A 25,819-nucleotide genomic window follows, 5' to 3' on the forward strand; every position below is an offset into this window, starting at 1 on the left:
AACATATCCAGTAAGGAGAATGTAGGGGAGATAGTAAGTGAGGAGAGAAAACATACCCAGTAAGGAGAATGTCGGGGAGATAGTAAGTGAGAAGAGGAAACATATCCAGTAAGGAGAATGTCGGGGAGATAGTAAGTGAGAAGAGGAAACATATCCAGTAAGGAGAATGTCGGGGAGATAGTAAGTGAGGAAAGGAAACATATCCAGTAAGGAGAATGTAGGGGAGATAGTAAGTGAGGAGAGAAAACATACCCAGTAAGGAGAATGTCGGGGAGATAGTAAGTGAGAAGAGGAAACATATCCAGTAAGGAGAATGTCAGGGAGATAGTAATTGAGGAGAGAAAACATATCCAGTAAGGAGAATGTCGGGAAGATAGTAAGTGAGAAGAGGAAACATATCCAGTAAGGAGAATGTCGGGGAGATAGTAAGTGAGAAGAGGAAACATATCCAGTAAGGAGAATGTCGGGGAGATAGTAAGTGAGGAAAGGAAACATATCCAGTAAGGAGAATGTAGGGGAGATAGTAAGTGAGGAGAGAAAACATATCCAGTAAGGAGAATGTCGGGGAGATAGTAAGTGAGGAGAGAAAACATACCCAGTAAGGAGAATGTCGGGGAGATAGTAAGTGAGAAGAGGAAACATATCCAGTAAGGAGAATGTCAGGGAGATAGTAATTGAGGAGAGAAAACATATCCAGTAAGGAGAATGTCGGGAAGATAGTAAGTGAGAAGAGGAAACATATCCAGTAAGGAGAATGTCGGGGAGATAGTAAGTGAGGGGAGAAAACATACCCAGTAAGGAGAATGTCGGGGAGATAGTAAGTGAGGAGAGAAAACATACCCAGTAAGGAGAATGTCGGGGAGATAGTAAGTGAGGAGAGAAAACATATCCAGTAAGGAGAATGTCGGGGAGATAGTAAGTGAGGAGAGAAAACATACCCAGTAAGGAGAATGTCGGGGAGATAGTAAGTGAGAAGAGGAAACATATCCAGTAAGGAGAATGTCAGGGAGATAGTAATTGAGGAGAGAAAACATATCCAGTAAGGAGAATGTCGGGAAGATAGTAAGTGAAAAGAGGAAACCTATCCAGTAAGGAGAATGTCGGGGAGATAGTAAGTGAGGAGAGAAAACATATCCAGTAAGGAGAATGTCGGGGAGATAGTAAGTGAGGAGAGAAAACATACCCAGTAAGGAGAATGTCGGGGAGATAGTAAGTGAGGAGAGAAAACATACCCAGTAAGGAGAATGTAGGGGAGATAGTAAGTGAGAAGAGGAAACATACCCAGTAAGGAGAATGTCGGGGAGATAGTAAGTGAGGAGAGAAAACATACCCAGTAAGGAGAATGTAGGGGAGATAGTAAGTGAGAAGAGGAAACATATCCAGTAAGGAGAATGTCAGGGAGATAGTAATTGAGGAGAGAAAACATATCCAGTAAGGAGAATGTCGGGAAGATAGTAAGTGAGAAGAGGAAACATATCCAGTAAGGAGAATGTCGGGGAGATAGTAAGTGAGAAGAGGAAACATATCCAGTAAGGAGAATGTCAGGGAGATAGTAATTGAGGAGAGAAAACATATCCAGTAAGGAGAATGTCGGGGAGATAGTAAGTGAGGGGAGAAAACATACCCAGTAAGGAGAATGTAGGGGAGATAGTAAGTGAGAAGAGGAAACATATCCAGTAAGGAGAATGTCAGGGTGATAGTAATTGAGGAGAGAAAACATATCCAGTAAGGAGAATGTCGGGGAGATAGTAAGTGAGGGGAGAAAACATACCCAGTAAGGAGAAAGTCAGGGAGATAGTAAGTGAGAAGAGGAAACATAACCAGTAAGGAGCAAGACAGCAGGGGTCCAAGCAGAGCAACATGGGTCGTGTTAAGAAGCCCATAGGCTTCTATGGGGTGTCACCAGCAAAAAATGGTGTGCAGGTTTCCTGCATATCAAAATGAGGTAAAAACCCCAATAACTGTGTTTTTACCGCATTTTTCTCTTAGTACATCTCGCTCTTAGTGCATCCCGCCCTAAACGAAAAATGCGGTAAAAACTCTGGGTTTTTATTGCCTTTTCATATGCAGGAAAAGCCGCATGCTGAGTTTTCACTGCTGGGGGTATCTCCAGCAAAAGCAGAACTATGGGCAACCCCTATGGGCTTCTTAACGCGACAACCGCTGCCCTGCACGGACCCCCGCCGACCCCCTCCACCTTTGTCTGGGCAGCACAGTGCCGTGCTGGTCGGACCAGTGACCTTCTCCTCCCTGCAATGTAAATCCTCTACCGGGTACAGGGAGGAGGAGTGCCCGCCCGCAGCAGCATCCGGCCGGGTAAGGGATGGAGGGGGAGCCGCCACTGGACCCGCTGCACATTGCTGGCACAATGCAAAGGACAGCTCATAACGCAAGAGCTGTCCTTTACAATACTTATCGCAAATGTTAGTATATATGCAATAATTATCTTTACAGTAGCCGGCGATGTGCGGCGAAGTGGGGGCGTGGATGTTAGTGCATCTTGCCTTAAATGAGAAGAGAAAGCGTATCCAGTAAGGAGAACGTTGGGAAAATAGTGTGAGAAGAGAATTAATATCGAGTAAGGAGAATGTCGGGGAGATAGCAGGTCAGAAAATATAACCAGTAAAAAGAAAAAGTTGAGAAGAAAGATAGCGAGAAGGGAAAACAGATGCTGGAGAGAAAACATACCTAGTAAAGAGAACACTGTTGAGGGGAAGATAGCCAGTAAATAGAATTCCAGGGAAACAGAGAAAAGGGACGGTGAGCAGAGAAGAATATACTGGGGAGGAGATGATTTAAATACCAGGATAAAGATGAGGGAAATAGGACGGAACAAGGTGAAATTATTGGAGTAAAGCTAGAGGGAATATAAAGAAAAGACATATAACAAATGGGAAAATATAGACTGCTTAAAGCAGCGCCACAACGTCCAGTAATCCTCACACCCCAAACCCCATTGCACCATTAGTGAGGACGTAACATGTACCTTGCTTCCCATTATCTTCTGCACTTCCTCATCATCGGTGGTACCTGGAGAACTGGTCAGATCGGGGTTACTGTTACTAATACTCCTGCAACGGGCCAGGTTAAGACTGTTGGGTCGTCCTGTGGCCCGAGAAAGCGTAGCAGAATGGACAGTGGTGGAGCCCGATGGATGGGTAAGAGCTGTGACAATAGAGAAAAAAAGGTAATGGTGAAGGTCATTACCGTACTGAGAATGAAACTAATGGAAAACACAATGAAGAAAAGAGAAGCCGCAACTGACAATAATACTTCTATTTACGCTCCAGATTCTATCACAGGGACCTGTACAGCTGTGAATCTAGCCTGGTTACTGTTTAAGCGTTACATTCATCCCAATGTGATATCATTTTCTTTCTTGCTTGTGGCATTATAAACATATATACAGTAAATTAGCTGGACTGGCTAAATATCCTGAAAGAAGTTTGTTTCTGATTAGTTGTTGTGGTTTACAGCCAATTTTACACCTAATACCCCTTTCACACCAGCCAAAATTCCCATGTTGGCCCCGGAAACAACCAGTCACTAGCGCTGGTGTGAAAGGCCCCCGGGCTGAAATCCCAGGACCGAGGTGCCGGGATTTCAACCCTGGACCTTCACGGGTTGCGGACTGGTGTGAAAGCTACTTACCAGGTTCCTGGCTTGAATGCCGGGTGCCCCTTCAGCTGCTGTCATCGCTGGGGGGGACTGAGCTGTCTGGTGCCCCCCCTTATGCCGCAGTGCTGGGGACCCCCTCCCCTCCCGCTGCAGCCAGTCGCTGCCCGACTGCTGGTGACACGGAGCTGCGGGGTTCCCCCTCACACCAGAAAATGCAGGCACTAGTTTGGTGTGAAAGGGACCAACCTGGGAATGTCCCTGCATGATCCGGGGACCATATTTCCGGGTAAGTCCCTGCATTTTATGGTGTGAAAGGGGTATTAGTTATGTGTTAGGCACCAAAGCCCTAATGTCCCACCGCAGTGACCTCGTTTCAACTCGAAGAGTTCTGAAAATAGGGAATAATACAGTGCAACGCATAGAGAAATGTGACAATTATCACCAATCTGTCATACTTACAGCTGTGCAGCTGGGCTGGCATGTCACTGGGTAGGTGGAAGGCGTAGTGCAGATAGGATGCCAGTAGCCCGTTCCTGCCATGCTGATCCTGAGATCCCTCTAGGGTGCGGTGGATTTGGCTTACTAGTAGAGCCACTACTTCAAAAGCTGCCCGGCCCAAGTTCACTGCAAGGAGAGGGGAACAGCAACAAGGTAAATGGACCCATGAGGATACAGGGCCTGATTCAGAGTTGATCGCAAATGCAAAGCCTTTCTCAAATGGATAAAACCATGCTGAACTGCAGGTGGGGCAGAGGTAACAGGTGCAGAGAGTTAGATTTGGGGGGAGTTATTTTGTTTCTGTGCAGGGTATATACTGGCTGCTTTATTATTACACTGCAATTTAGATTTCAGTTTGAACACACCGCACCCAAATCTAACTCTGCACATGTGACATCTGCCCCACCTGCAGTGCAGCATGGTTTTGGCCATTTCAGAAAGATTTTGCATTTGCATTTGAACCAGGCCCAGAGTCAGGTAAGGAGAGGAGAGAGACAAAGATAGAGAAGAGTAAGAACAGAAGCTGGAAGGGACAACAGGCTCAGCACTGACCTATCTGACCCCCAATAACCGGAGGCCGGACGATCAGCAGTATCAGCTTGTCCAGGAGTTGGTGACAGAAGCACACCGCCGGTCCCAGCGCGGCCAGACGAAGGTTCCCCATACTGCCCTTCAGCTCTGACTCCACATTACTTTCTGTTATGATGACATCCTTCAGCCGGAACGGGAAACTCTGCTCCTCCAACACCTGCACCAGGGTGAAGAACTTGTCCAAGTTGGGGTCCTGCGGAGAAGGAGAGACAGAGGTGATCCTTGTGTGCCTCGCAAAGCTCACCACTACCAAAGCTCAAATTCCCAATGGTGCCTCCAATGCCACTGCCAACTCATTCATGTGCTATAGATTAGTATGTCCTCTATATCGTTAGGAAATGATGGATATCATTTACTAAGTCCATTATGTCTCAGTGAGTCCCCAAATACATTTTAAGACCTTTTATGGTTTCAGTAATATCAAAGATATAAGTTACACAGGGGCAGATTTATTAAGCTTGATGAAGTGATAAAGTGTCTGGTTTTTATCACCGTCCAATCAGCTCCTACCTGTGAAGTTACAGGCTTGGTTTGAAAAATGACAGGTAAGAGCTGATTGGCCGGTGATGAAAACCAGACAGTTTATCACTTCACCGAGCTTAATAAATCTACCCCCCCGGTCCCTTATGTGTCAGTGAAATTCCTGCTATAACTAAACGGGTGCCCTATAAGTCAGTAAAATCGCTTCCATCACAGGGCCTCCTTGATGTCAGTAAAAACCTGATTCTTAGTTACAAGAGCCAGTATGAGCCACTGAGGTTCCGGCTACCAGTGTTACAGCCCTCGGGTCTGTACATTCTCTCCTGTGAGTTAATCACACCCAGAAGGACCAAAGTTCCAAACACCGCACCTGTGTATGCACTGAGGATGCGGCCACCAGATCCACCGTGAAGACAGGTTTGTGGTTGTCCACCCACTTCATCCCTGGTAGCTGGACCTGCAAGCAGAGGAAAGAAGCTTATATAGAGACACGTTACATATTTCACTTCCAGGCTCTGCACTGGTCTAATCCCGCAGCTACCAAAGTGCGATGGAGCCAAGGAGAAGATCCATGTGCATGAGTTCAGCTGATGGAGACATATTAGCCGTTCAGGCAAATACAGGGACCTTCAACTGGAATAAAGACTTTACAGCAATCAATAAATGGAGAACAGAGGATGAAAATCATCGACCAACCAAGTGTTTGTAAAAAATATTTTCATTTTCACCACAGATTTCAAGGACTATGACATCATTTGTTGACACTTAAAAGTACAATTATAGCTAACAAACCAATCTATCTAGCAAGAGACAACACTGGTAAGTGAAACAAATGTAACAAATGACAGCACATACGGGTAAGCAGTAAGGGACGCACAAGGAATCAACAGCTGTGGACTTAATCCAGACTAGAATAAATAACCTGGAATTAACTTGACTAATGGTCATCTTCTCGATAACAGAGAATCCACTAGACATACTGTAGTAGCTCACAGGTTTTCTGAACCTTGTTACGTGGCATCTTTACTGGAGTTGGTGGATCATTGGACTTTCCGCGAGCGTCCTATGGACTGTTCCATGGCGGCAGGCCGTTTTCACGGCGGGACTATTAACTACTTCAGGATAACTCCTCCCCCCCCCCCCCATGATTTACTTGGTATTTTGACCATTCAGCCATCCGTATACTCACGTCGGGGGTTAGCACGGAGTAGCTGGGCGGAGGTTTCTCCACAGACACCGGCAGGGAGAAGCAGCCAGTTCGCAGCCTGCCATGTTGCATCAGCGGGATCCACTGTGAAGAAGTAATGAGAAGACTATAAGACCTTACGTTGGGTCACACTGGTCAAAGCAGACACAAACACTGAGGGGGAATCACAATTGCTGCCCACATATGAAGATGTAGGCCTAGGTGCAAAGTTTTGGCTGTTTTAGGCCCAAACGAAGCCACCAAGTTTCTGGACCAAACTGACTCCGCTCTCCAATTATATGACGTTGAGGTTACACAAGAGAGTGATGTTCCACCTATGGTCTTACAGACTTTACTAAGAGAGTTACAGCTACAACTATGAAGAAAAGGGCAGCATGACGGCTGATTGAAGGTCATAGAACATTATTGCGGTGCACAGATGTAAAAACTATGGAGGACAGCATCTGGTTACCGTATATCCTGAAGGAGTCTCTAAGGCGGATGTCTGGTTCTGCCGGCAGCTCACATGGTAGAAGGTGAAGAGCAGGTGATGGTTTTCAGTCATATTTCCTGGAATTTTCATCTTAAATTCTTCGTAGAACTCTGGAGATCTAATAGGACAAAAAGGTTGTCAGACAGGGAGACATTAATAGATCTGAGGAGATAGGAGCCTCAGTCTGCCCTAACGAGTAACCCGGTCTGTACTGTAAGGAGTGGGGTGATCTATACCATTACTCACTTATTATGATACACGACAGCTGTACAGCTATCACTGAAGAACTCACTGCAGTTCGATTTGCCGAATATCACCTGCATGCAAACACAGAGGTTACAGTAACACAGCTACTCCCACAGGTCCAGCCGCGACCCTTCACTCCTCCCCATTCCGTAATGATCATCACACTCCCTATACTCTCACCGGCAAGGCTTGGTTGGGGTCCTCTCCGGCCATGAACTGAATCTTTACGGCGATATTTCTCATTGACCCCTGGCGACTGCTGAAATTAAGGCCACGTGGATACACATAGAGAAGGTTCCTGTAAAGAGATGGATAAAAGGAGGCACTTGTCGTCAATACATTAAACTTTATGGATCAGCCAGGGACAGAGAACACCCTCCTCCAGTAGATTCTGGGGCAGGTTTATTAAGCCAGGAAGTGATGGAGAGGCTGGTGATAACGCACCAACCAATCATCTCCTAACTGTCAAGTTACAGGGCAAACTTGCTGATTGGCTGCTGCGTTATCACCTTCCACTTTATCACTTCACCAGGCTTAATGCATGTGCTCCTCAGTTCTGTTCTACCTATTTTATGGGTGCACTGCACATCCTGGAATACACAGTCACACAGCAGCAATGGGAAATGTTTATATAGAGATGAGAGGACAGGAAGCACAATATTGACTTGCTATGTTAAACACTCCGATGTACCTACAGTATATGTGGGATTTACAGAGGTTTAAAAAAAGCAATGAATTGGTACTTTTATGTCTGGCTGATCATTCCCAGCCCTGGCAGCAGCAGGAGACAGCAGCTACCTTCAGCATGCAGTGGGAACATCTGCACCAGCCAATGGGAAGGAAGCAGACAGCGTCCCCTCTGTATAACCCCAGGGCAAGGTCACCTGTGTTTACCTGGCCGATGTCATCAGACGGATGACTCTACTTATGTAATAGTCTGATCTATGCAAAGAGAGACAGGGAAAATGAAACCAAGGAAGAACAACGCAGAGAGTGACAATCTGAGTCATAGAACGGAGAACACACAAAATGGATAAAAATACATGGTACTTGTGACTTATCTGGGCGACCGATGTTGAAATTGTATGCCAGTACCCTAAGCATGCGATTTGATGCGATTTGACGTGATTTCCCTTGAAGAGAAAATCGCGTTGCATTGTATGCTATTGTATTGCATGCGATGCGATTTGATGTGATTTTAATATGTACAGGCACCCAGATGCCTGTTTCATATGTGAAATGGCCCCCCAGACCCCATTTTTAATTGTATACCCACCCTGATGGCTAAATGACCCCCATTGTTAAAGCCACCCCACTATCAATGCCAACCCGAAGCGTGGCGAGCGCAGCGAGCCCACGAGGGGCGGCGGTACGCATCCTCCTACCTTTTCATACCCCCACTATCCACGTCGGCGTGGAGTTGATCCTATATAGTGTGGCGAGGGGATGTGGATCCCTTCACAGCTATACGCGTCCCCTCGCGGGCTTCACAGGTATCCGCGGGGCTCGCCACACTATATAAGATCAACTCCACGCCGACGTGGATAGTGGGGGTATGAAAAGGTCGGAGGACGCGTACCGCCGCCCCTCGTGGGCTCGCTGCGCTTGCCACGCTTCGGGTTGGCGTTGAAAGTGGGGTGGCGTTAACAATGGGGGGCATTTAGCCATCAGGGTGGGTATACAATTAAAAATGGGGTCTGGGGGGCCATTTCACATATGAAACAGGCATCTGGGTGCCTTCACATATTAAAATCGCGGCAAATCGCATCGCATGCAATCTGATTGTATGCGATTTGACGCGATTTTTAACTGTGATGAAGAAAATCGGGCGCCCAGATAAGTCACAAGTACCAAATACATAAAAAGCAAAAGGTTAATAAAATACAAAAAGTACTATACATGATAAGTATAACATTTACAGTTATTTGCATGAGTCATTCTCCGGATATTCTGCCCCCTCCTCCGCCCTTTATCAGAACCTGTTGTAATTTCCAATGCTTCTTGCACAACCCAGCACCTCCTCACACCCACACACCCACCTCTGGTCCCTTTATCCGGGATGCCTGCTCTGTCAGAATCCTCACTCTGTCACCGATCGATATCCCCGAGCCATGCTTCTGCTGCTCCTCCTGGCGCTGCCCCTGTCTCGGGGAGACGAGCAGGGAAAGCTGGCACTGCAGGAGGAGTTTGATGTGCTGGTATACGGGACGTTGCAGCTGGGACAGGCGCTGAGTGACACATATACCTCCACTACCAACAAGCTGCAGAAGGTTTTGGGAAGGCATTGGAGGCAGGAGCAGAACGCGGGGAGGCTGCTGGAGGAGGTTTCAAGGGCACGACAAGAGAGGAGGCGGCTGCGCAACGAAGTGGAGAGGCTCCAGGTAAAGGATTGTCACGTATTTTATGCTCTCTATAATGGGGGTACTCCCATTGCTGCGCTACATAGACGCTTATTGTATAGCATGTTAGCATACTGCAAAAATAATGTAGACCGTACCTCTGGGCTTTTGCTTTCTATGGAAAGTGACTGAACAGCGCCAAAGGCATCAATAGCATATATAACATATAGCTGAAAGACTGATGGTGCTTAAGATCCCAAGTGACAGTGTGCTACTGTGCAGGGTCCCCAACTGGCAGTGTGCTGCTGTAGAGTGCCCCCAAATGGAAGGGTGATGGAATATGGATTATACAAGACAGCTGAAGCAGGGGGGGGGGGGGATACCTATTACCAGTCTAGTGAGGCTAATTGTGTCTGGGATTTACCCTCCTCTGGCTCAGTCTGTCTCAGGTAATTACAATATATAATGTTCTGCTGGTGTCTCCTCCCGGGCAGAGAGAAGAACATGACAGGAGGGCGGTCTCCCAGCAGCTAAAGGAGGATCTGCAGGAGATGCGGAGGGAGCAGGCGGAGCTACAGAGAAGAGTCCATCATCTGGAGAGGGGGGTGAAACTACAGGAGAGCGTTATCCCCGATCTGCAGGTAAGAAATGTCCCAGATCTTTACCTACCCATTCAGGTGAGCTCCAGCCTCATCTAGACAGGGTAAGAGTAGGGGCAGAGGCAAACGGAGATCAACGGCCAGTTCAGGTGGTGTCTGATTATACTGATATAAAACATGACATATCTGTGTATGGGGGTGGGGGGTGCATATGAGTGTGCAAGGACAGAGACACACTGTCAGCAGCCGTAGATGCCAACATACCATTGGTCTGCGCCATAAAAAAAAACTTGCAGCTGACCGACTGATTGGCAGGTGCAGTTTCTCTGTCCCCTTGTAGCACTACCATAACATGTCTATAAGACAGTACATACATGCGCCCACTAAGCCGCCTCCCTCTCGCAGTCCAGGAACGCCCACTAGATTTGGACTCAAACCATACCTAAGCATAGGGTTCACGGGAGCATCAGTGGCAGAGCTGAGCTTTATATCCCACAGCTTTGCATAAAATAAATTAAAAAAAATATATATATCTATATGAACATTGGTCATAGACCATCCATGGCCATCCGTAGCTAAGCCCCTCCCCAGTATGCTTAGCCTGTTGTTGGGAGGAGTGGGAAAGTGTTACCCAACATTTCCCAGATCCTTTTGTCTCACTTGACTTGAAGACTTTAGGGACAGAGACAGAGAACTGCTCCGACACAGGTTTCCTTACCAAGCAGCCTGATGGTGGTGTCATATATATATATATATATATATATATATATATATATATATCCTTACTACACAGGGAGATTTTATAAATGTAGTGTTCAGGGACGTGCGGTAAGGTAAATCGCTGAATGTGTCCCTGGAAAGTACCAGAGCCAGATTTGCACACAATGTATGAGCCCAGGGGTACATGTGGGCATTTTACACAAGTGCAGGAGTATATCCTGCTGGAGATTTGCTGAGTTTTAATAAGAGATGTGCAGAAAAGGTAGCCAGGTGAGGCACTGCCTCACCTGCCATAGACTTTTTACTCCAGAGTTTTGACTATAAAAATGATTAGAACTATAAAAATAAGATTTTTTTTATATATATTCTGTGTATTTTTGACATACTTTATAAACTCAAAACTCCGGCATATATGTTAGTATGACAGGAAAGGCTGTGCCTCACCTACCTCACCCCACCGCACGTCACTGGTAGTGTTTATTTTAGGTGTATTGGTCCAATAGCAACGACCCCCCCACCCCCAATATGACCCTTTGCTATTTGAATACAGAATCGAGCTGAACGGCATCATCTAATCCTGCAAGTGCTGGTCCAGGAATCGATGCGACAGGAGAAGCAGATGGCGAAGCAGAGGGAACAATTATTACAGATCCAGAAACGGGTAAGGTTGCCGCACACTGCACGGCGTCTACGCACACTGATATCAGATGAGCACAGCGTATATAACGGAAGTCTAATACCACCTATTCCTTTCCTGCTTTCTTTCCAGGCTTCTGATCTAGAACTGAGGTGAATGTCTCCCACAGCTGGATGCTACTTGTACAGGATGTAGATGGACCCAATGTGCTCCTTGACGTACAACATGAAGGGATCTGTACAAGTGAACCATGTACTTGGATAGCAGAGACTGACGGACATGAATTCGGACGCCGCCAATCTATGATACAGACTAATAATCAGCATAGAACCGTGTGCTAAATGCAGCAAGATACTGTACAGCTCTACCACCCCCTCCCCCAAGCACTATGTATATATGAAAATCTATTTATACGGTAATATACGCTGTACACAGTATCTTACTGCGGCAGCACTTTTTTTGCACTACTAGAATACTACTGAACCGGTCTCCTCCCCCTCATTGTTCCATGGATTCAAGGAGGGAACAGTTTAATAAAAAGTAAAAATAATAATTCATCCAGTGGAAGTTCTAGGTTTTAAAAAGAAGTTTGTGTGTGTGGTCACAGCTCTACTGATGAATGTGTTCTATATATAATATACAGCATTACAATGTTTCCATAGATTGTGGTATACTATTAAGGGGTGGCTGTATTAAGTAGTGAAAAGAGTGGAGAAGTTGCCCAACCATGCAGCTTCTACCAATCAGTTTATAGACATGAAACGCTACCTCAAAGCCTATTGGTTGCCATGGGCAACTTCTCTTTTCACTGATTAACACATCAACCCTCAGTCTATTATCCTGATTCGTTGGGACTCTGGGTCTTAATGAATACTATATTTTTGGAGTGCTGTGTCCAGAATATACTGAATGAGGTCTGTATGTCCCTATACTGGCACCCAATCCGTCATATTTATAGGGAAAATAACTCTTTCACCTCTTATGTTACAAGCTGAGAAGAGGCAATAAAGAGGTTTAAGAAGAATATTTGGCCATTAACACCAGTCCCTGCCCCAGTGGAGCTTACAGTGTATGTTTCCTACCACATATTCCCACAGGAGTCACAAGGGGGTGGCTGCCCCTAAGTCCTGTGAGGCTGCAATGCTAACCATTATGCCAACCATGCTGTCGATATGTTACATATCACAAGATCGATCCCGTCAGGACTTCAGGACTTCTTAATGTCTAACAATCTGCTTTAAAAAGAACATGCCTTAGGTTTCCTCACTTAGGCCTTGGGCCTGATGTACTAAGCTTGAAAAGTGATAAAATGGACAGTGATAAACCAGCAGCCAATCAGCTCCTAACCACCATATTATAGACTGTGTTTAAAAAAATGACAGATACGAGCTGATTGGCTGGTGGTTTATCTCTCTTCATTTTCTCACTTTTAAAGGCTTAGTACATCTGGCCCCTTGTTAGATGCTGTGAGTCCACTTAGGCCACATCTAATAGGTTTCAGAGGCCCGTAGAAAATATGCAATTCTCTTCATACCTCTGAGAGATTCTAACGGATCTCTCATTCGTGAAATGGGCCATTCTCGGTGTCATCTGGGCCTATTGGTTCAGATTCTGTCAACAGTCAAAACAAGGCATCTGTGAATGCTTCCCCATCTTGTAAGTACAGCGAAAGGGGCATTACTACGTGGGGAACATACGAGGACAGACAAAATGGCACCTGCCACAGGCCTGGCAGCAAGTGTCGGCGGTTCAACAGATGGTAGAGTCTAAAAGGTGCATACATGCAGTGCGATCCCTACGGCAGCAGCGGGGAACAGACATCGACACATGACGATGCGCGGGGGCCATGCTGTATTCTGCATGGCCCTCATTTACAATCTACTCCCTCATCTGATGGAGGGGGTCGTTAATGACTCACGGGAGCGCACACTTGGTGTCATACACACTGGGCAATATAATGAGCAATATCACTCATTTTCTGCCCAGTGTGTGTACGTGGCAAAATATGCATAACCTTTACGTCAGCATCCCCCGACACCCACAGTAGACGCCTCATCCTTAGCCCATCTGAATGCTGGGATGGCCACCAGGGAAGGCCCTTGCAGCGATATAGCATAACGACGCATCAGATCTGATTACATTAATGACTTGGCTCATGAACATTTTACCGCATGACAGAATGAATCCTAGATACAGTAAATGCCCAGCTAAGAGCCCATCACCTGCAGGGAAGAGTAAAAATAATTACAGTCTGTTCTGGAGTGTGAGCAGAGGCTGTATACACGGAGAGGCCGTGCAGAGCCGTATGGGGAACACAGGTCCAGGCACCAGAGACTATGCACAGTGTTTACATTCAGCATCGGTGCAGAGTAAATGTTTAAAGTTACCAATAAGTGTTTATGTAGAACGGAAAGTTCTTCCCATTTAAGCCACAAATCTCCCTCTGCCAGCGACATTACACACACCCAAGGGGCTGAGAGTTCGACCCTGCTACTTACAAAGGAACCGTCCTTTGAGGTTATACAGTGACTGCTTTTGCCAGGTAGCAGAGTGATGTGTTGTGGACCTGAAGAGGTTATATAATGACCGTGTGTTTAGTGATACAGTAAATCTCCTGTAAATTCTGACCTGTATGATGTGTATGGAGAAAACACCTCCCGCGGGGGGAACTCCAGGATTTCTTTGGTGGGACGCACGCGTGGGTCAGGGTATGGCTTGACATGACGCAGCTCAGGAGATAGACAAAACTGGGGTGCTTCAGGAGCCGGGGAGACGTCAATTTTCAGTTGTGCTAATGAGGAACAAGAACATGAAGAGAGTACTGTGTCATTTCATTATTGTGTCATACATATTGTGGTTTTAACCAATTGTCATAAAGCCACACTTTTCATGGTTAAAGAACAAACCAAAAATGAAAACACAGACCACACTTCCATATGAAATGTGGCCCTCCCTTACCAAAAGCAATCAGTACAGAGAAATCACGGAGAACATGGAACCTGAAGCCTAGGATTTGGGCACAGCCGTGGTGACACTCTTTTGCCACGGTCACTAGCACCACTGAGTAGACCAAAGCAACAGCTGACTTTATAGTTGTGAGGAGTGTCCCAGAATGCAATTCACTAGCTGGCAGGGGTTACTGAGATTTGTAGAATTAAATAGCCTTGGAAATTCTAGAACTGATCTCAACCTCCTACTATCCCTTAAAATAACAGATTTTCCCATCTGCGTGTACCTTAGGACTGAATGTTAAGTGCCACCTGTGCATTTTAGGGTGTGTACTAATTGGGTTTCAGTGCAACTGAGAGACTAAACACTGTACCGGTTACCGGCCGCAGTCTTCGTAGGACAGACGACGGTCTCTTCATATCAGCCAAGAACTTGTAGAGATCCTCATCGCTCAGGCGGTCTCCTTCCTGTGAAAGACACCATGATACCAAACTGTGAGCTACATTGACCCCTTTATTGCGTACATCCCCCTCAGTGGCCCAGAAAATAGAAAAGAATATTTATTTTTATCACCATTTCCCATAGTCTACTTGCTATTTCATCATGGCCACATGATACTGACCTGTTTGAAGAAGTTGGTGACGGTGAGAGTGGCTGGCCGGAACGAGTTAAAGTCGCACACTTCATCCCCGACGCTCAGCCTCTCGAAGGCTTTCCTCTTCCTCTCATTCCATGTCCCCTTCCTTTCTGTGCCAGGGATAGCGAGAGACATACAGTCACGTTATGATTAACAAGACATACCTGCTACTGGCCTATGTGCCAGTCTCCTGTCTCTGCTACTATAAATCAGAATGGATTATGCCCATCACTATATATAAAAGGCTAAATTTTAAGGGGAAGTACCACCAGTGAACAGTAGATGGACCAAATTACTCCTTAACAGAAAGTGAAAACAAAATGATAGGTTTCAAACTTCCTGTATTTGGACAGAGGGAGCTATGAAGACAGATCGGAGGTAGGAGCAGATAGGGAATAAGCCGTCATTTTGACTGGCTTTTAACTAGTATATAAACTGATGTGTAGACCACTTTACCCCCCCTGCCCCTCAAGAGTTCTCTCTATTCTCTATTACCGCTGTCGGAGTCCGAATCCCGGTCAGCTGTCCCCATGCTGTTGACAATGTTCATCAGATGAATGGCTGTCCAGGCAAAGGGCATGCGGTACCGGCCCAAACGCGAGCAGAACTGTTCTGCCTGGGCCCTCAGCTTGTCCACCTTCTCCTTGTTCTGGTGACGGGAGGGAAGAGAGATAAAGTACAAGACTACACATTTGCTTCATTATGAAAGCAGAATATAAAGCGTGTTCCCTAAACTCGCAGGAAACAAGAGATCCTCAGAACGGTCATAAGCAGAACACCTACGGGGTCTAGAGCATGCAGGAGCAGCACAATTAAAGGGGAACGGTATTGATTGTTGACAATCATATCGTTGACACCTCTTACATAGACACCACTACATGACAGTTACAAAATAAGGACAGACAAAAATGCTGACTTCAAAATGTTGACATAAAAATGATGATCACTAGCACGTCGATAGAATTGGGTGTTAACATTATGCACTTAAGAATAACCCTAACATTTCTATTGCTGCCATTTTGATTGTCAACATTTCATATACTGAACTGTGTCGACAATCTACAACGTCTACATTTTAACCAGAATTTTGTGACTGATATAGCGCTTTCTGAGTGATGATATGCAGATAAACAACACCTTTAAGTGAAAAAAGGTAGGATATACATAACTTGGTTGTTTCTTGAAATGACAAGAAAAGCAACACAAGGGTATCACATCAGGGGTGAATGGAAACAGAATAAATGGACAAAATGATGGCTCCCGGAGCACATGGATCACCGAAGCGCATGGATCACCGAAGCGCATGGATCACCGAAGCGCTAGATCAGTCACAAAATTCTCTTTTCACATATTTATTATCTTTTAGTGGATGGACAAACACTGATGGTGCTCTGGTGGCTGCATGTCTGACTATTTGCACTCTTTTTTTAGTTCACTTTGTTTGCTACGTTCTAACCAGCTCAAAATGATGGTGTCGACTTTTTACCTTTCAACATAGTGACCGTCATAATGAGGACTATTTCCCCTCTATCTGGTCTCCGTCTTTTTCTGCTAGTGGTGTCTTTCAGCTCAGTAGTTCATAAGTGGTTTCCATGGTCTGCCTTGGACATGCCAAATCTCTGGATCTGTCCATCTCTACCGGACTGTCTACACTTCCTAATGTGGGTCATTGTGGCCAGTTCTGCTCTGATCTCGCCTCTTACCTTGATGCCGTCACTTTCCTTCAGGACCATGTAGGGCTCACAGCACTCCCCGATGTCTCCTTGCTGTAAGACCTTCTCCAGCTGAAAGATAATGCACAGCTGCTTACCCTACTGTATACAGAACATGCAGCATGTGTCTGCTGTACCCATCACATGTATGGCGTGTGTAAGGTGAGAGTAGCAGTGACGCTTTGTAACAGGCATAAGATCCGGCATTCAAAATGTATATAACTTGACAGGCACTGCGTCAGTCACACACACACACACACAGATATAAAACACAGACTTTGCACAGGCAGACACCAGCGTAAAGCACCTTGATGACGAGATAGATGTCAGGAGATGGGTATGTAATGGAGAAGATGGCAGATCTTGCCAGCGTGGATGGCGCTGGGTGTCCACCTTGTGCCCGCAGCATGTTCTTAACAGAGTCCGAATTCAGGTCGAAATGAAAGCCTTCTGATATCTGTAGGGTAAGCAGACAGTGGTAATGTCATTAAGTTTGTAGTGATTGAGGGGTAGATGGATGAAGCAGGGATAAGGGAGGCGAAGTGATAAAGTGCCTGGTATGTTATATACGGCCAATCAGCTACTGACTGTTAAGTTTCAGGCTGGGTTTGAAAAGGGACAGTCAGGAGCTGATTGGCCGGTGATGAAGTACCAGGCACTTTATCACTTCTCCTCCCTTACCACTGCTTCATACATCTACCCCTGAGTGTAGAGGAGCCAGGCTGCTAGGGCCTGCTCCCTGTATTACAGGCACACTCACTGGACCACTACATCTTAATTAAGGCAGTTATAAACCAGAAAGGGGAATATTGTACCACCCTAACCTGCCCTGAGGAGGCCAAATAAGACAGAAAGAGGTTGTATGCAGAGGTACACTCAATAAGATCAGTTGGGGTTGGGTGGCGGGAGTACCCGAGATCTACCAGACGTGTATTTATGTATTTGGAGCACCTTATTTGAATACAGTCTATTAAGTGTTCTTCATCATTCCCAACAGCTAAGTCGGACAAGGACAGACCATGCACCAATCAGGCTTCGGTACGTGGACTGAGATCATTAGTGGGTACGTGCTCTGATGGCTCACACGATCCATAACATGCGCATTTCTGGGTGAGGGCCTTGCAAATACAAAGTAAGAGCATCGTGGGAGTGTTGGGGACACGAAGGCAGACTTTCACACACTTACGCAGATGGAGGTAGAACAGTTGTATCAGAAGAATCTCTTGCACTCGGCATGTGGTGGCACCAGCGGCTCCCGCTTTACCATAAGAAGGAAATCTGGTGGCCACGGGAAAAGCTGCCGCACGGGCGGCATCTATGAATCGACTCCATATTGTAATAAAGGCAAATTGTAGGATTATTATATCTAAAGCTACTGAATAACTCCAGTACACAGAATAGTGTATAATACTGCTGCACACATTATAAAGGGGCCATGCTTAGACCGTTTCTTATGTGTGTGATTGCTAGACACAGACAACTGCTAGTTCTCGCTGCCGCCACTAGGAGGAGCACTATATTACATAAAGCGCTGGTTTTGTAGTTTGGGGCAAAATAAGCTTCGGTATAAAATTTGCACATTAACATCCCGCATCTGCAGACTGCGTTGTTAAAGTTTGCCCCCCCCCCTCACCCTTTCCTAACACTGAATCCGGTACATTTGACCCCCTACGACACAAAATATAATGCCATGATACAAAGCACCAACTTTACGGGATACGGTCATATTGTTGACCAGACTTAGGTCGACACCGTTGGGTCGACAGGCAACAAGGTCGACAGGGTTCTAGGTCGACATGGATGAAGGTTGGCAGGTGTCTAGGTCGACATGGGACAAGGTCGACATGGTTTTAGGTTTACATGGGTTAGGTCGACAGGTCGCAAGGTCGACATGGGTTTTTTCACGGTCTTATGAGCCGACATGTGCCGACAGGCAGTATATCATGCCCTACCATCCACTAGGGCGTGGTGGGAGAATAAAATAATGTGCCGAGCGCAGCGATAGACCGTGCCCGAAGCATCGCGTGCGAAGCGAGGGGCTGCGGTTGACTTCCAACTGTGTCCATGTCGACTGTGTCAACATTCGGGTAAAAAAGAGTGGAAAAACCCATGTCGACCTCGCGACCTGTTGACCTAACGCCTTTGTCGACCTAAACCCATGTCAACCGTGTCCCATGTCGACCTAGAACCCTGTCGACCTAAGTCGGGTCGACAATACGATCCACACCCCAACTTTACATAGTGGGGTACCATGACTGTGCCATAATCCGTACCTTTTTCTTCTCTTTAGCATCATAAAGGGCCATAACACAGAATATTGGTTCAATCTCTATTTCAAACCTGAAAGAGAAAATAGGGACATAGAATAATGACTTCCTTGCACACATTGGGGCAACAGGTGGCCAGCGGGCCACATGCGGACTGCAAACAGCTACTGACTGGCCAGCCGCTCAGCGCTGCGTTATGTGTGTCCGATGGTGGCTGTGTGTGCACACGGCGTAGTCCTGTGTAGCCTACGCTCAGCCTGTGCGTAGCAGGCACCAGGTGCAGCCCGGGGCATGCTCAAAGGGCCGCAGGACTAAACCGCACGCACACACAGTCACCATCGGACACACATACAGCAGCGGACATTACTAAGAGGGAGCTGGTGTGTGGCATTACTAATGGGGGAAGGTGTGTGGAATAACTAAGGGGGAGCTGGTGTGTGGAATTACTGCTGTGGTGTGTGGAATTACTATGGGGGAGCTGGTGTGTGGAATAACTAAGGGGGAGCTGGTGTGTGGAATTACTGCTGTGGTGTGTGGAATTACTATGGGGGAGCTGGTGTGTGGAATAACTAAGGGGGAGCTGGTGTGTGGAATAACTGCTGTGGTGTGTGGAATTACTATGGGGGAGCTGTTGTGTGACATTACTAAGAGGGAGCTGGGGGGAGAGAGGGAATGTAAAATGGAGGTAGACTCTACCACCATTTTGGATTTTAATTTGATTTAATTTGATTTCTCTGCATCAGATAAAACCATTCCAAATTGCACTAGCGGAGGGGGCCTTCACACTTGAAAAGCGACCCCCTCCTACTACATAAGAGAATTTTGCATCAATCGGTGTGGCATAATGTCAATTTTGGCTCAATCTGGGCCCCATAACATGAATTTTGGATCATTTTGTGTGGTATAACGTGAATTTTGACTCATTCCATGTGAATTTTGTCTCACTGTGGGGGTTATTCTAGTTCATTCTTTCTGACAAAATCCTTCTTAGATGGACAAAACCATGTGCACTGCAGGGGGGCAGATGTAACATGTGCAGATAGAATTAGATTTGGGTGAGTTATTTTGTTTCTGTGCAGGGTAAATACTGGCTGCTTTATTTTTACACTGCAATATAGATCTCACTTTGAAGAAAAACCCCACCCACATCCAACTCTCTCTGCACAAGTAACATCTACCCAACCTGCAGTGCACATGGTTTTGTCCATCTAAGAAGGATTTTGTCAGAAAGAATGAACTAGAATAAACCCCTGTGTTTGGAATAAGTGTGAATCATTCCGTGTGGCATAATGCGACTTTTGGCTCAATCTGTGCGGCATAATATGTAAGGGGCAAGTATAAAGGGCCTACTATTGTGTTGCATGATGTGAAAAGGGTATATGGTGTGCTACACTACATTCAAAGACACCTCCCCTTTTGAGTGACCAAACCCCATATTTCTATTGCGGCCCTCGAATATCTGCTGGAAGTATTAAGTGGCCCCCCAGCTGAAATAAGTGCCTAACCCAGCATTCACTGTTTGGCACAGAAAGGCTGCAGTACAGCACAGAGCCACACATTCGGCGGCTTTAACCAAACAGACTAATATATCAGACACAACACTGACGGCTATAGGGACACACAGAGTCGGGGTAACACCGACGGCTACGGGGACACCCAGGGTCGGGGTACCACTGACGGCTATGGGGACACCCAGGGTCGGGGTAACACCGACGGCTACGGGGACACCCAGAGTCGGGGTAACACTGATGGCTATAAGGAGACACAGGGTCGGGGTAACACTGACGGCTATAAGGACACACAGGGTCGGGGTAACACTGACGGCTATGGGGACACACAGGGTCGGGGTAACACTGACAGCTATGGGGACACACAGGGTCGGGGTAACACTGACGGCTTTGGGGACACACAGGGTCGGGGTAACACTGACGGCTATGGGGACACACAGGGTCAGGTAACACTGACGGCTATGGGGACACCCAGGGTCAGGGTAACACTGACGGCTATGGGGACACCCAGGGTCGGGGTAACACTGACGGCTATGGGGACACCCAGGGTCGGGGTAACCCTGACGGCTATGGGGACACACAGGGTCGGGGTAACACCGACTGCTATGGGGACACCCAGGGTCAGGTAACACTGACGGCTATGGGGACACACAGGGTCAGGGAACACTGACGGCTATAGGGACACACAATGTCGGGGTAACACTGACATACACAAAGGCCAATGCTTACTTCAGGGATATGCATTTCACCAGGATCCTCTGACCAAAGTGCTCCTTGGGCACCTCAGGAACGGTGGATCTTTCCACAGCCTCATCCTGGGGGGGGAGCACAGAATATGGTGAGTAGAGAACAGAGAGAAGAGGAAATGACAAGATATGATCAGGGGAACAGGCCATGGGATGAGAAGAGAGATGTACAGGACAGCAAATAGCTAATGTCAACATAGGAGTAGACTATTATTATAGTAATAATGATAATAAACAAACAAGTCTACAATGAGAGATATTGGGGTACAAAGTCATTAAAAAAATGGATTCTTATAAGATCTTACAGGGGTACAATCCCACCTAGGTTACTGTAATGAGATGTTACAGGGGTAATAAGACGCTCAGGAGCTGGGTTACTGTAATAAGATGTTACAGGGGTAATAAGACGCTCAGGAGCTGGGTTACTGTAATATGATGTTACAGGGGTAATAAGAAGCTCAGGAGCTGGGTTACTGTAATAAGATGTTACAGGGGTAATAAGACGCTCAGGAGCCGGGTTACTGTAATAAGATGTTACAGGGGTAATGAGACGCTCAGGAGCCAGGTTACTGTAATAAGATGTTACTGGGGTAATAAGACGCTCAGGAGCTGGGTTACTGTAATAAGATGTTACAGGGGTAATAAGACGCTCAGGAGTCGGGTTACTGTAATAAGATGTTACAGGGGTAATAAGACGCTCAGGAGCCGGGTTACTGTAATAAGATGTTACAGGGGTAATAAGACGCTCAGGAGTTGGGTTACTGTAATAAGATGTTACAGGGGTAATAAGACGCTCAGGAGCTGGGTTACTGTAATATGATGTTACAGGGGTAATAAGATGCTCAGGAGTTGGGTTACTGTAATAAGATGTTACTGGGGTAATAAGACGCTCAGGAGCTGGGTTACTGTAATATGATGTTACAGGGGTAATAAGACGCTCAGGAGCTGGGTTACTGTAGTAGGATGTTACAGGGGTAATAAGACGCTCAGGAGCTGGGTTACTGTAATAAGAGGTTACAGGGGTAATAAGACGCTCAGGAGCTGGGTTACTGTAATAAGATGTTACAGGGGTAATGAGACGCTCAGGAGCTGGGTTACTGTAATATGATGTTACAGGGGTAATAAGATGCTCAGGAGCTGGGTTACTGTAATAAGATGTTACTGGGGTAATAAGACGCTCAGGAGCTGGGTTACTGTAAGACATAGGAGAACTCTCACCTCATCGGGGGCAGGGTAGAGGGCCAAAATGTGGGGGTGACGATTCTCTCTACGTTGCTCTGCACCAATTCGGTCCGTCTCTTCAGGAGGAGCTCGCTCAAGCAGACCTGGGAGTAATGGGTCTGGGGAAGAGTTCTTCAGGTCAAATATACTAGAGGCCCAACTGCCACGAGGGGTCTCCTCCATTGAAGCAGAGGCACGTTTCTTCTCCTCCTGTGGAAGCCAGGGAAAGAGGTAAGCCCTGCACATTAGTAACAAGCTCGGCACATGATCACCAACTTAAATGTTGTTCGCTGACATCTTTAATGCTGTAACTACGTTACATCATTCTGCCCCAGCTACTCCAGACACGCCCCCAATCTCTGCACCACTGATCACCCTATTAGAATGCTTAAGCAGGGCGTGGTTACATCAATATATATGGGAACATCAGGGCATAAGGGTGAATTGGTGAACTTAATACTTACAACCAGTTAATGAGGTATTGTGGGTAGAAATTAAGACGTGATCAAATAAACAAGGAGGAGGAGGTCTTGTGGTGCCAGGGGATGAAAACACGACGTAGGTGAAATCATTTCAGGTAATGGCCAGTGAATATATAAATAGAAAAATGGGTACTTTTCCTAGCACGGCGCCCATCGCATCGTATATCATAAGCCTTACAATGGTATGCGATGCGACTCGATGGCAGCCGATGTTATACAATTTATATGCATATACAATGCGATGGTATACGATTTTAAATTGTATAAGCACCCTCATGGGTGCTTTCAATGTTAAATGGCCCCCCTATAGGATTATTAATTGTATAAGCACTAATGGGTGCTTACAATGTTAAAAGCACCCCCCACTATCAACGCCAACCCGAAGCGTGGCGAGCTTAGCGAGCCCGCAAGGGGCGGTGGTAGGCATCCTCCGACCTTTTCATACCCCCACCATCCACGTCGGCGTGGAGTTGACTTTATATAGTGTGGTGAGAGCAGCAAGCCACCGAGCCAGAAGCGTGGCGACCGCAGCGAGCCCCGCGGAATACATGTAAAGTAATACGCGTCCCCTCATTAGGGTGCTTATACAATTAAAAATCGTATTGGGGGACCATTTAACATTGAAAAAACCCATTAGGGTGCTTATACAATTTTAAAATCGCATCGCATGCGGGTATATGGCATGCGATGCCATACAATGTATAAGATGCCATACAATTGAAGTACCGAAAAATGATACCCAGTATGGAAAGCACGGAGACATGACATTACTGGGTACAGGAGGTAGGCAACATCACAAACAGCAGATAAAACCTGGAGAAAACTATTCTATAGCTTTCAAATCAACTTGCCCCGCATGCTACAATCTGATTGGATGAGATCATTGCAGTCGTATTTGTTAAGACTTCGGCCAAACGATTACAACTAGTTGGGATTCCTGGCATTGCCTGGGTTGAAGAATGGACCTTGAAGTATATCTGAAGCCTTCAGTTTTTACATTGTCCTTAGCCTATAACCCCATTCAATCCTGAAAAGGACCCAGCTGTTTGATGACATGGTTGAAAATCACCTATCTAGCCTTTTCTAGAATATTTAGGGGTAGATGTATGAAGCACTGGTAAGGGAGAAGTGAGCCAGAGGAGAAGTGGCCCATGACAACCAATCAACTGCTCTGTATAATTTTATATTATGCAAATTATAGATGTTACTTCAGTGCTGATTGGTTGCCGTGGGCCACTTCTCCTCCCTTTTACATCTACCCCATTTACACTTATCTCAAAACAAAGGTCAAATCAATGTTGTTTGTCGATTGATAACCAGAATGACAAGGCTGTTGGAAACCTCCACCCTTGAACATGCCACATACAACCGTTCTAGTGTTCATTCTAGCACCCGCCATCTTTGAAAACCCATGCAATTCCTGTTCCCTGCCTGAGGTGTCTCGGTCTGCTGTGGTGGTTCTAGCACAGGTCTGGTTTGCATATCAGTGCTGATATACAGACCACACTGTGCTACAAGATGGTTGGTGCTAGAACGAACACTACGTTCGCGGGAAAAGCAAGGAGTTTGCAGGTCAATACCGGCTACCTTCACAGATTGACCTTGGGCCTTATTGAAGGTTACTGCTATACAGTGCTGGATTGTAATTTTAGGATAAGTAGCACTTCTGTGTGTGAGAGGGATGCGAGGAATGATCACATCCTCTTCTTTACCACATCTGATCTGTGATTGATTCTCTCTCCTGTCTCTCCTGCCTGTCTCTCTTGTTGAGCTGCCAAGTATGCATTTAAAAAACAATTGGGCTACCCAAGGTATCGGGACTGTGCATCCTTGTGTTAATCCAAAATTGAGTGCAAGGTCTGCAAGGTTTTTTTTAGGTGAAAACCTTGCACCCAACCTAATTCCCCTTTAGTCTGTGTTTGTACTTTAACAGTAAATGATCCTGAAAAGGACTAATTCTGAGGGCTGAGATGTGGAAAAAAGTAAACAGTTTGAATGCGGTGTAGTAATTTACAAGTAGATGTTTATAAGTAGAAAATAAAAATGATCCTGCATTGGAGAATCATAGCAGTGACCAATCAGCAGATGGCCAACTCAGAGGTAAATGCATGAAACAGTCATAAGGGAGGAGAAGTGAGCCAGAGGGGAAGTGGCCTATGGCAACCAATCAGCACTGAAGTAACATCTATCATTTGCATAATATAAAATTACACAGAGCAGCTGATTGGTTGCCATAGACCAGTTCTCCTCTGGCTCCCGTTTCCTCCTTTATCACTGCTTCATACGTCTACCCCTACACATGGTTCTCATGAAATTAAACCGTGGCAGTCAGGTGGCACACCGATTATTCCCGCCGTAATACCGACATTGTAGCTATTGTCTTTTAAATCAAAAGACAAATTAGATTATGGCAGCAATTTAAGCTCTACCTTGGAGGAGGTCTAAAAACGTTCAGTCGCATTATATGCCTACAACGGATACAGGAACGCCACAGGACGTTGTGAAGGAAAAGAACGATGGATGCAAGTGTGTCAATACCTAAATCAACCAGTAGAGGGAGCCCACCAGATTGTATTCCACTGACAACTGACGATGGCCCAAAATAGAAGCCATAGGGAGATTGGGTGAATTTCTACCAAGTTTAAACCCTCATTAGACTGAGGTACTAAGTTAAGTCACCTGTGCTCAAGCCTGGCTGTCACTAAAACCTGGACAGTTAGTGTGCCTTACACACCGAGGTTGGGAATTCTAAATAAATTCTGACGGTTGCTATGAACAACATCACCACTATACAAAACATGCAATCTACCCCTTACATTTACTAAGATGGGAGTTCTATGGGAAACCAATCAGAATCGACTTCTTTTTTATTTAGCACCTTCTATCTAGA

The 25,819-nt window shown here is 46.1% G+C and overlaps 2 protein-coding genes across 9 annotated transcripts in view; one reads left to right on the forward strand and one right to left on the reverse strand.

Moving 5' to 3' along the window:
* Nucleotides 1-25,819, reverse strand: part of DOCK6 (dedicator of cytokinesis 6) — an 86,003-nt gene that overhangs the window by 36,103 nt on the left and 24,081 nt on the right. For all 8 annotated transcript variants that reach the window (XR_014473614.1, XR_014473613.1, XM_083185172.1 and 5 more), the window contains exons 6-22: nucleotides 22,445-22,657; nucleotides 21,210-21,295; nucleotides 18,979-19,045; nucleotides 17,013-17,162; nucleotides 16,697-16,777; nucleotides 15,489-15,642; nucleotides 14,979-15,103; nucleotides 14,730-14,823; nucleotides 14,036-14,198; nucleotides 7,293-7,410; nucleotides 7,113-7,183; nucleotides 6,846-6,984; nucleotides 6,377-6,478; nucleotides 5,558-5,644; nucleotides 4,669-4,900; nucleotides 4,078-4,242; nucleotides 2,987-3,165 (exon numbers count right to left, since the gene is read on the reverse strand). Coding sequence is in view for 6 of the 8 variants with exons in the window: in XM_083185172.1 (XP_083041298.1) it covers nucleotides 2,987-3,165; nucleotides 4,078-4,242; nucleotides 4,669-4,900; nucleotides 5,558-5,644; nucleotides 6,377-6,478; nucleotides 6,846-6,984; nucleotides 7,113-7,183; nucleotides 7,293-7,410; nucleotides 14,036-14,198; nucleotides 14,730-14,823; nucleotides 14,979-15,103; nucleotides 15,489-15,642; nucleotides 16,697-16,777; nucleotides 17,013-17,162; nucleotides 18,979-19,045; nucleotides 21,210-21,295; nucleotides 22,445-22,657 (2,226 nt within the window). In the remaining 2 variants the exon portion in view is untranslated. The remainder of the gene's footprint in view (nucleotides 1-2,986; nucleotides 3,166-4,077; nucleotides 4,243-4,668; nucleotides 4,901-5,557; nucleotides 5,645-6,376; nucleotides 6,479-6,845; nucleotides 6,985-7,112; nucleotides 7,184-7,292; nucleotides 7,411-14,035; nucleotides 14,199-14,729; nucleotides 14,824-14,978; nucleotides 15,104-15,488; nucleotides 15,643-16,696; nucleotides 16,778-17,012; nucleotides 17,163-18,978; nucleotides 19,046-21,209; nucleotides 21,296-22,444; nucleotides 22,658-25,819) is intronic.
* On the forward strand, nucleotides 9,121-11,962 carry ANGPTL8 (angiopoietin like 8). Its single transcript, XM_083185177.1, has 4 exons — nucleotides 9,121-9,493; nucleotides 9,946-10,092; nucleotides 11,321-11,431; nucleotides 11,540-11,962. Exons 1-4 carry the CDS (start codon nucleotides 9,224-9,226, stop codon nucleotides 11,561-11,563), a joined length of 552 nt encoding a protein of 183 aa, XP_083041303.1. The 5' UTR covers nucleotides 9,121-9,223; the 3' UTR covers nucleotides 11,564-11,962.

Source organism: Crinia signifera, chromosome 4 (genome assembly GCF_055691185.1).
Source record: "Crinia signifera chromosome 4, ASM5569118v1, whole genome shotgun sequence".
Classification (NCBI taxonomy): domain Eukaryota; kingdom Metazoa; phylum Chordata; class Amphibia; order Anura; family Myobatrachidae; genus Crinia; species Crinia signifera.

Excerpts from the sequence above, each read along its gene's own strand:
- ANGPTL8 (XM_083185177.1), top strand. The coding sequence starts at position 9,224 with ATGCTTCTGCTGCTCCTCCTGGCGCTGCCCCTGTCTCGGGGAGACGAG. Across the intron at positions 10,093-11,320 it reads GCGTTATCCCCGATCTGCAG|AATCGAGCTGAACGGCATCA; the intron begins GTAAGAAATGTC and ends ATTTGAATACAG. Across the intron at positions 11,432-11,539 it reads TATTACAGATCCAGAAACGG|GCTTCTGATCTAGAACTGAG; the intron begins GTAAGGTTGCCG and ends CTTTCTTTCCAG.